General features: G+C 40.5%; 1 protein-coding gene across 1 annotated transcript; it reads left to right on the forward strand.

The window, feature by feature from the left end:
* On the forward strand, positions 1 to 5,169 carry mrpl15 (mitochondrial ribosomal protein L15). The gene is made up of 5 exons (XM_079489398.1): positions 1 to 234; positions 2,060 to 2,217; positions 2,516 to 2,681; positions 4,023 to 4,146; positions 4,707 to 5,169. The coding sequence occupies exons 1-5, from the start codon at positions 130 to 132 to the stop codon at positions 5,042 to 5,044; spliced, it is 891 nt and encodes a 296-aa protein (XP_079345524.1). The 5' UTR covers positions 1 to 129; the 3' UTR covers positions 5,045 to 5,169.
* Positions 5,170 to 11,138: the final 5,969 nt, after the last annotated feature.

Here is an 11,138-nt window from a genome sequence, read left to right on the forward strand (position 1 = left end):
AGTGATCCGCCAGCCAGTCAATTTGCATCACATCCGTACACGGAAATCACGTGACCGTGGTGCCCTTGGTTTGTTTTTCCAGAGACATTTGACATGTGAGTGAAGACAGAGGAATTCCGACGAAACAGCATGTCTTTGACCAAGAAACCTGGTGGCAAAGCTCTGGAGGTGTTGCAGAACCTGCCTCGCATAGCGTTAAATAACCTGCGGCCTGAACCCGGGTCCAAAAAAAAAGTAAGTCTGAACTGCTAATGTTAGCCACATCCTGCCAGTCAGCCACACATGGAACCCCCGATGGAACACTGTCAAATGGCGAAAATAGCTAATCTATAACTCAATGTTCAAATTAAAAGTTAATTTGGAGTTGGGGGTCTTCCTACCCCCGAAAATTTGTAGCAAAGTAGATGTAATTGCCAGTATTCTGGTGGATTTGGGGAGTTTGCTCATACTGCTTTACTAACATAGGATCCATTACCATTACAAAGCTAAAAGTACAGCAGAAGTTAGCCGCAATTTGCAACTCTAGATTTTTGAGTGGTGTAAACCACTCCTACAACTGGCTTTTGTGTGCAGAAAAAAATGAGCATGGTTGCTATGTTCAAAATAATTTCTGACGTAATTAAATCACACCCGGGTGAACTGGATGACCGTAGCAACCATGCTCATTTTTTCTGCACAAAAAAAGCCAGTTGTGAAATCACATCCGGGTGTGATTTCATTACGTCAGATCAGAGCTGATCATGCTATATAAAACCTTACACCACTCAGTTCACACGGGTGTGATTTTTTTTTTTACAATGAGATGAATCTAGAATAGCAATACCCTCCATTGACTTAGCCTGGATCCAGCCCAAAGACCCCGCCCACTGAAGCTTCAAGAAAGCTACAGTCTGATAATCAGGCTACCATTGACTCCCCACTCATCCAATTGCGTTTGCGATCTGCTTGTTTTAAACAACGTTAAACTCACCAACAGTGCAGCTGTAGTCCAAGCTTGAATTATCCTCTTTCAATCTGCCGAGCTTGTTTTTCATAAAAATCCCCCGTAGACATGTTATGAGCTACTTTCTGTCCAAAATATTCCACAAGTGATATTCCGAGCCGCCATTTTGTAATTTTTCGACAGGCCGTAAAACAAGACGTGTGGGAGAGCGCTTGTTTAATAGAAGGCCGTGCGTGACGGGGCGTCGCGCTGCGTCGGCCTCTTTGGGTGTCTTACCCATAGGGTCTTACCTGCGCAGGTAAGATTCTATTAAACAAGCTCAATGCAGGGTATTGCAACTCTAGATTCATCCCATTGTAAAAAAAAATCTAGAGTTGCAAATTGCGGCTAAGCAGAAGTAGGCCTACAGAATTTGATTTGACTGAAGCAATGAAAGAGCCATCTTTAATACTAACTAATGACTCTTTATAATTGCATTCAAATTACAATTTAAAGTGTATGTGTACACTCAGTATGTGGGACTGGAGTTTATCCAGACATAATATACATGAAGCAAGAGTAAAATAGTAACATTCCCACTCTCTCATTGATGAGAGAGAAGTTTGACCGGGTTGACCACGCAAAAAGGTTGAAATCCCCTAACCGCAGGAGAAATTGTCAAATAAAAGGAGTCTCCTGCAAAACGCAGGAGGGTTGGCAGGTATGAGTTAGGCAGTGGGCGCCTGAACAGTAGGATGTGTGGCTGTGCTGGACCCTGAGGTTCCTCCACTCAGTCTCCGACCTCAAATGGGTTTTGGGGACACGCTTAGCAATATCTTACTGCCTGCCCTCACATAAATCAGATCACATATATTGGTTTCTGCCCGACGGCAACGATCTCTGTATTTTAACCTTTTGTGTTTTTTCATAAATGAACGCCCTATACTTGATTATACTACAGCCAGCGTCACACAAAAGCATCAAAAGTAGCACAATCCACAATCTGGAAAATGCAGCTCGAAGTGATGCTTTTGAGCTTGTAGATCTGCTACTATTGCTACTTTTGAATTTGAATCTAGAAAAGTAGTGAGATCTATTCCACATTGTAATAACGTTGATGTTTAATGATGATTCCAGGACAAACAACGAGGCAGGGGTCAGTACGGTGGGAACAGAAGCGGACGGGGTCACAAAGGTCAGCGACAGAGAGGCAACCGCCCCCGCCTGGGATTCGAGGGTGGCCAGACTCCGTTCTATCTGGTCATCCCCAAATATGAATACAACAAAGGGCACAGGTGAGATTTTGTCTTATTTCTTACAGGGCAAGAACACTTTGGTAGAAGTTTGGTGTTGTGTAGTGTTACCTTGCCGCGATGAAACTCCAAAGGTGGGCAAGAAATCTAAAATAATTGCTCCATTGAGTAGAAATTGATAATTCAAAATATGCTCCTCATTGACTTGTACAGTGAAACAGCTCTCAAAGACACTTTTATAGCCTGTAAACAAACGGTAATATAGGTATAGGATGTCACAAACCCTAAATAATAAAATAGGTCAACTTCCTGTTGATTTTCATACTTTGCTTTTCTTCAGCCACCGAGCACAGTACCCGCCCCTGTCGTTGAAACGGCTGCAGTACCTAATTGACCTGGGAAGGATTGACCCTACGCAGCCCATTGACCTGACGCAGCTGGTCAATGTCAGAGGAGTGACAATTCAGCCTCTGAAGAGGGACTTTGGAGTGCAACTTGTTGATGAGGTAACTGACTGAACTGAACTTTTGTGTAGCTGAACCTGATCCTATTACATCTCATATAGTTTATATTACATAATGAGATGTAAAGGAACAGGGGACGCCCACCCCCAACAATGAGGGAATAGGGGTATAATTTTATTTTATTCATGATCTAGCTTCTAGCCCTATTCATCTGTAGTAGTAGTAAGTAAGCCTTGCCAAGCCATGAGGCCCATAGGGCAGGAGTCTATATCCTGTTTCTGTAGCGTGAGGCAGCTTGATGTACAAGTAGTACACCGCCTGGACATGACGCTTATGTCGCAGGGATTTACCCCAATCCAACCCTTGATGCTGAGTGCCAAGCAGGGAGGCACTGGGTCCCATTTTTCGGTATGACTCTGCTGGGGAACGAACCCCATCATCCCAGTTTCAGGGAGGATACTCTAACCACAAGGCCACTGAGGTGGTTTATTCATCTGTCATGATATTTTTTTTAATCTCCCTGTGTGTGTATTGTGTCATACAAGCTTTCACTAAACACCAAGAGCTTGCTGGAGTGTGGAACCAGGGAATTCATATTTTCGTAAAAGTGTTAGTATCATCCACCAATACCATACACTGGGATCAATTAACCTTTACCAAATTCTAGAGAGAAACGGCAGATATGAAAAAGGTCTGTGTGCAATGCATCCATGTATGTGTGGAAATGGCTGGATACAGTTTTGGAGTAGGTGGGCTGACATTGTAGTTTCCACGCCAACACAATTTGTTTTATTGCGATAAACTATGTTTTCGAAGTCACAGGAAATGTATCTTTGGTAAATGAGCTGACAGGAAATAATCGGCTACACAACACTGAAAATAGGCATGTAAAGCTCCTTTACCTTCATGTAGAATATAATTTAGGCTAGACGGCGCTTCTTTTATTTTCGCCACCTGTACAGCGACACTTAGACGCTTGTTACACAACAGGACTTATAGATCTGCAATTGTACGTATAAAATATTAGATTTAACTATATGTAAACTCAGAGGATTTTAGCATGCAACCGTTGCTCCTCTTTTATTTTTCTTTGCACTTGTTCAGTAGCCTACACCACTGTATGCAATTTCAATATTCCTTCTTTTCTTTTTGGAAGAAAAGAAAAAAGAATCCCAGTGATTAACAGCAGGAATATATAACAACAAATCAGTCCAGTGGTTTTATAATCTAGAATGTGTAGTGTACTAGTCCAGTAGGTGGCGCCACATAACAATGTTCCCAGCTTTCTGACCAACTTTTGTATCCCAGATGATGTTTGACTTAATAATTCTCTCTCCTCCACACTGCAATATGAAAAAGGCTTGTGCTTGTTTTTTGTACCAGGGTGCGGACATTTTTGCAGCAAAAATCAACATCGAGGTTCAGCGAGCGTCTGAAGGAGCCATTGCTGCTATTGAGAGAAATGGAGGCGTCATCACCACTGGCTTCTATGATCCTATTAGTCTTGGTAAACAATGACACACAGACTCATGCATTCCATACTTTTTCATATTGAATAGTTGTATTTTGCTGCTATTTCAACTAATTTTGAAATAGTCCATGGAAGTTCTCAGTCATTTGGATTCCATAAAGACAGCATGGCAGGCTTATAGAAGCATGTCACACACTAAAAATACCGTTCAACAAGCTTACAAGGCATCCCGCTACGACGCCTTGTAAGCTTGTAGAATAATTTTCAGTTATTTTAAGTATTTAGTATTTGAAGTGGTCAAACTACTAAACTAGCAATAGAATACTTCCAGAAATCCCTAATAGTCTCGGCTATTTCATGAAAAGCAAAGGCTAAAGAGTCAATATGCAATTTATTCAACTGGTCGGCTGTATGGCTATACCAAAACATCATAATTGTGCTAATTGTTTAGGAAAGTGTGTGTGTGTGTGTGTGGGGGGGGGGGGGGGGGGTTCTTTCACGCTGTTTCACAAATCGCATTTTTCAGTTGTGAGATTTTTTTGCTTTAATTCCTGTATAGTCTCATAACTGTAAATTGTTATACCTTTTTTTTTCAGCGGTTCTTATCAAACCCGTCCCGTTCTTCCTACAAGGGAAGCCCATTCCAAGGCGAATGTACCCGGGGGAAGACATGGTCCCGTACTACAGAGACGCTGCCAATCGGGGTTACCTGGCAGACCCAGAGGAGATCCAGCAGGCCCGGCTCGCCCTGGCACAGAAGTACGGATACACTTTACCAGACATTTCAAAGGATGAACTGTATCACATGCTCGCCGCAAGGAAGGATGTCAGACAAATCTTCTTTGGCCTCCGGCCGGGCTGGGTCGTCAACATGACGGAGAAGAAGATTCTGAAACCCACTGATGAGAAACTGCTTAGTTATTACAATTCTTAAACTACGAAACGTTACACCGCTGATGTATTTACTGTCATGGCAAAGTATAAAATAAGACAAATGAGTTTTTCATACAGAATACGTTCAAATTGAATTGTTGTCTCAATAAATTCTAAAATGTTGAATTGTTTTCTACCATGTTCAGTTTTTGAATTGACAAACTGAAAATAGTTCTGTTAACTTGATTATGCTTCATCATATTAATATAAGGGTAAACTATCCATTAAACATTTTAGATTAATATGTTTTTATTGATCGATTGATTACTTGAGAGGTTTGTAAAAAGTACACCAGTGCGATAATAATGCTAAAAGGAGGAAAAAGCCATGAGGGCTTGTTTTGTGGTCAACATGTAAAGACATACAAAAAATCAACACTAGGAGCAATAAAAGTATATATACAGAAAACACAACATATGTCACTTGAATAGCTAGCTCAATAGGCTAACGATATGTTTGACGACACTCATGAATGTATCATTGCTCGCCAACCTCAGACGGACATATCAATTCATAAACATGATGGAAGGAACGTGGCCAGCAACAGGTGAGGGGGAAATAAGGAAAATAAGATAACTCAAAGAATGAAAACAGGAAACAGATGCCTGGTGATGTGTTGTTACATGTGAAATGGGTTGCCTCGGCCTAGAAGGGGAGTTTGAAATTAGTCATAGGCAGCTGTATCCTGGCCTCTGGACGTTCAAACGATTCGTACCCCCTCTTGGAATACAATCAGAGGCATACACTTAACTAGTTTGCCCTGTTATGCTACAGCGGAACGCTTATTACATACTGAGTTTGAAAATGCAATTGTGCAACCTTTGTTGCAAGGCTTTGTAACAAAATTAGGATTGTTTCCATAGTCCCATTATGAGGCATTCCACAAGGCTTGCACAATTCCAAAATTCCTCTTCGAACCAATTCAAAATATTGTTTTGTCAAGTAATTATCCAATCCAATACACTTTATTTATATAGCACATTTGACAAATACAAGGTTTCCAAAGCGCTCTAATGGAGTTTTACATCATTAGTGTCTCGGGGCTCAACAATGCAAAATAACAATTGGTATGCATATTGCTCAGAGGTCACAGTTATAGGAATATTCATGCGTCTGAAATAACTATTGAATACATGATGGATATATTTTATTACATTAAAATTGTCAACAGTACCTAACTTCAGGTTTTAAAGGGATGCTTATTTGAGGCAGTTGGTTTCATCGACTGGCCCCTTTTGATCCATACGGACTCAGCCATTACCAACGTAATACATAGGTTCCCTATGTACCAGTTCAAAGTTACTTGTGTTTATTTTTTGAAGTTGAAATGGCACACTCACTATAAATAACTTGCCATTTTACACACATATTGTCTTAAGGGACGCCACCATAGAATTTCTGCTTTTATAACAGCATTTTATCAAAGGAAGCATATGTGTGTGTGTGTGTGTGTGTGTGTGTGTGTGTGTGTGTGTGTGTGTGTGTGTGTGTGTGTGTGTGTGTGCGTGTGTGTGTGCATGTGTGTGTGTGTGTGGGTGGGTGGGTGGGTGTGTGTGTGCGTGCCGTATGTGCGTGCATGCACAAGACTGCTATTGTACATGTAATTTCCACTGCCATGCTAGTTCGGTAAGCCTGTGCAACTAATACAAATATTATCATTTACATATAAGACATGAAAGCCTTCCTCATTTCTGAAATAAAAAATTGATTTCTCAATTTCATGGACTATCGTGAGAACTTACAAACTTATTTTGTCTACTAAATAAGTCTGTTTACTTGCAGAGATGTGAAGTACACAATGTAAAATCACTTACAGTGTTTGTGAAGTGGTTTATTACAAAAACAATACAAAGGTTAAATTCAAGAGCCATAATAACTTGTGGTTGGGCAAAGGGGCTGTGGTTCCTGTGAGCATATTCCTAAATCTCAAGTAGCCAGTAATAAACTACACACGAGAAGAAGGGGGGATACATACACAGCCGGCCCTGCCAGGAAAAGCCAGCCCAAATCCTTACCGCATAATACTTTAAATAAATCACGCCACAGGAAAGAAAAAGCACAATCATTGTTTATGGCAGAGCTACAGTGCTTATCTTCAAAGCAGCAGATCCTTTTGAATTTCTATCAAGTCTCAGGACTAGCATCAAGAGCATAGAATAGAGCAAGAGCAAAATTCTGAATTTTGAGACATCTCATATTTCAAGACTGAAGTCCATAGAGCCATTGAATTTGTATGGGACTTGAGTACAAACGAAACAACCTGTAAAGTAATGGGTAAATTGAATGAATGCATTTTTTCCCTATCAATCACATTTAGGGAAATAATCCTTCACTAAGACTAAAACGATTTGTTAGCATTCACCAGGTTAAGAATTGTATCATGATTTGTGCTCCAAATAATACAATGCAGGTGTCTTCAACAGGGCGTCCGGGACCCCTAGGGGGGTCCTCAGTTGCTATAGCGCACATTACATTAACCACTTAGCACCCTAGCATCCATCTTAGACAAAAATATAAGATCTATAAGTGCACAACGCCTTGCAGTGCAGCAAAGCGTGTAGAGGGAAAAGGAGCAAACCAAGTACAGAGCCAAAGGTCAAAGTATTCGTTTAAGTGGAATCTGAAATGAACAAAAACATTAATTTAATTTACACACAACACTGAAATCTATGATTTTTTAAATCTGCAACACAATGTTATACAATATGTGGTGGTGGTGGGGGTCCCTGCATCATCTATCTCTCAGCTAAGGGGTCCTTGGACTGAACAACATTGAAGACCCCTGATCTAATGTCTGAGTCTAACCAGTTCACACTTATAATTAAAACAAATCAAACGTTGTCAGACCGGGACCAGATTGGTATGGGTTGGCTATCTGTGAGTCAGACATTCAAAGACAGACACATGATGATACCAGAGTGTCTCACAGGTCTGAGGGGCTGCTATACAGCATGGTTTTAGCTAATAAGCTAATAATTAGGGCTAATTACAACTAATGCAGGTCTCTCTCTCGCCCTGACTGTCAAAGACATGTGTTGCAAAGACACTGGGGTTAAAAAATGGACAGACTGACAGTAATGATAGAAGGAGGGGCAGTGATTAATTCCAAAGTGTGCGTGTGTGTGTGTGGCATATGACGTAAGACAAAAAAATGTTCTGCCTAAGTCAAAAAGTTGACTTAAATTGATTTGGGCAGAATGTGATTTTGGAATGTAACAAGCATTCTGATAGGATGAGGACATAGCTTCGGCAATATGGCACAATAAAGCAGCAGTGTTAGGAGAGTAGAGTTAGGCTGGCAGAGATGTGAATTTAGCAAAAAAATAAGACTAATGACTAATGAGGCAATTATGCTACAATGAACTGACTGGTGCTGCATTGGATGTAATGAATATCCTGCTGTGACCAGTAGCCTCAAAGCTCAGTTGTCTGGACAATAATACAAGATGTTTTAGGGGGAAATGTATCCTATTCTGCAGATAAGGGCCCTTATCAGGGGCTAGTGTTTAGAATACAATTCCCTATTTGCAAAGAATAGAATAGTTTTTCCAGCATGAGTGGAGTTTTACTTCATTAGAGTGTCTCAGAGCTGAGCTCAGCAATGCAGAAATAACAAACATGAATTAAAACAATAGGTAGTGTATGCATATCACTCAGAGGTCACTGTCATAGGAATATTCATGCAACTGAAATAACTATATAGAATACAGCAATGGTTCTCAACCTGTACATGGGTTGATTTTGGGGGTTCCCCAGATGACAATTTAAGGACTTTTAAGACCTTTTAATACCTTAAAAAAATAAAGAAAAGAACATACATTAAAAGTAATCAACAAACGATACTATAACAACTGTTGAAACTTTGGCCAAAAGTGCTTATCAAAGTGGGTTGTTCCCAGTTTAAATATGATTACTTTGGGGGGGCCACAGCTTTAAAAAAAAAAATACATATTTTTATTGAATTAAACTTTTGTCAACAGTAGACATACACACGCGCGCACACGCGCAGAAGAAAAGGACTAAATTAATTTTGGAACTGTAGCTCAAAAATGACAGATCACAGAGGCTTGGGCCATGCTGTAAGGCAATCTGTGTTTGAAGTCTGGGTTGTGAGTCTGAGAAGGTGTTATCTACTCTGAGAGGTTCATCCTCATTAATGAGCCTACATTAAAGTTTGTCTACCACAGGGGGTGCATGTAATCCCCTTCACCCAGCCTCACGTATAGGGCCGGGCAGGGCAGGGCACTCTGGGCCTGAGACTGCAGTATAGTGTCTGTGAAATGGCACCTGATTAGGATTGGATGGGAGCCAAGTGCATAGAATGGTCTCTCATGCAGCCTTTGACAGATAGATAAAGTATATCTTGATGTCAGCCTGAGCCTGCTGTGCCCATACAATACAATATAATACAATACAATGAAATATTGACAACAACACATCCACCTGCAGACAAGAGTATGTCCTCTCCTCACACTTTCCATGGCTAAGTATATGAAACAATACACTGATGAACCACTGTAAGGAAAGTGAATGGGGGATGGCGTTGTTGTGACTGACGAACCTCTGGAATACAGTACTTCATCATCACCGAAGGACAAAGGTCAAGGCAAGGCGACACAGGCATGCAGGCTTTGCTATTATGCTCCCCTTCGTTTTCTTAAGTCCCATCTTTGTGATTGCTGCTATTTGTTTCAAAAGCATAACGTAACGTTGCAATGTGACATAGCTCTGTATAACACAATACTGTACATACCTCTTTCTTAAAGTGTTTGAATTATGTTTTTTGACACTTGCTTTGGCAACATATACATTTGAATTGAATTGAATTGTGATTGTCTCAGAAATGTCTTCTAGTTGATCAACATTGCAAGCTTATATAGATCTGCTATTTAATGTCGTCTGTCGGGGTGGAAACCACATATGTCCAAAACTTTTCAGGATTCTAATTCAGAACCATCAAAAGCAGATGTAGGGTATACATATACAAGCTTGCAGTTCAGCTACTTTTGATGCTTTTGTGTCTGGTGTGATGAAGTAGAGTGTTAATTTACGAAGAAACACAAAAAGTTAGAATATGGAGATAGGAGGACAACAGACAACAGCTATATATAGTATTTATTTATTTTGACCTATAATGACATGACCAAAATTGGGATGCCATGGTTAAAGTGATTATTAATTAAGTAGAGGTCCAGTCAGAGAAACCTCATCAAATACTCAAACACATCGACTAGACATGTCATCCAGAATGTAGAAGTGTCATCATGGCAGCAACCCCATGCACTATATTGGCATTTTCAGCATCTGTTGCATTTGCATTGACAGTGACACTATAGCTAACAGTCCATACAATGATCGTCATCACTGAAAATGCATGCTTCTTTAAACCCGAAAGCTTGTGTCTTTCTCCGTTCCTTGGTTCTCCCTTGTTGTGTTGTCTGTCCCAAATTTCCATCTACCAAAAATGGCAAACATCCAGGCCAATGTGGCCATGCACAGCCACAATCCAAGATGGTATAGATTTGGGGTAGATGAATATGTCCAAAAGTTTAAGTACATGTTTCCCCAATGTCCAGGCCTTCTGTAATATCCAACAAAGATGTCCCTGCAGAGTCCTGGGTGCAGAAGAGGCATGCACCTGTGTCAGGCAGGCATCTCAACCCAGAGTGAAGAGGTTTGAAGGGAGCCACATATATGAGTTCTGTCCAATACAATGGAACATTGTGATCAGAACAATCGGCATTCAGAGTATTGTGACCATTCAACAGTAGCACTGTCCTTGTTTGATCAAGACAATACCATATGATAGGCTCACTACTAGCCTACTGTCATCTGCTGCAGGGATTCATTATTCATTTGATTGTTTTAAAATAAATGACACAAATTCTATATATGTTGTTGTTCTGTAACCTATACTTAATAAAAGTCGAATTAAAGTAATAAATGTATGCAAATTAGACTATTTGCAGGTCAGACAACTGGCTAGGCCTACCCCAGGCACTGTCCATGTCCAATATTAACTTAATTTAGGCTATACAGAAGTCAGCCTATATGGTCGCACGTCCACTCACAATTAACAGTTTTTGTATTGACTT

The sequence above is a fragment of the Electrona antarctica genome (genome assembly GCF_951216825.1).
Source record: "Electrona antarctica genome assembly, chromosome: 20".
In the NCBI taxonomy this organism is placed as follows: domain Eukaryota; kingdom Metazoa; phylum Chordata; class Actinopteri; order Myctophiformes; family Myctophidae; genus Electrona; species Electrona antarctica.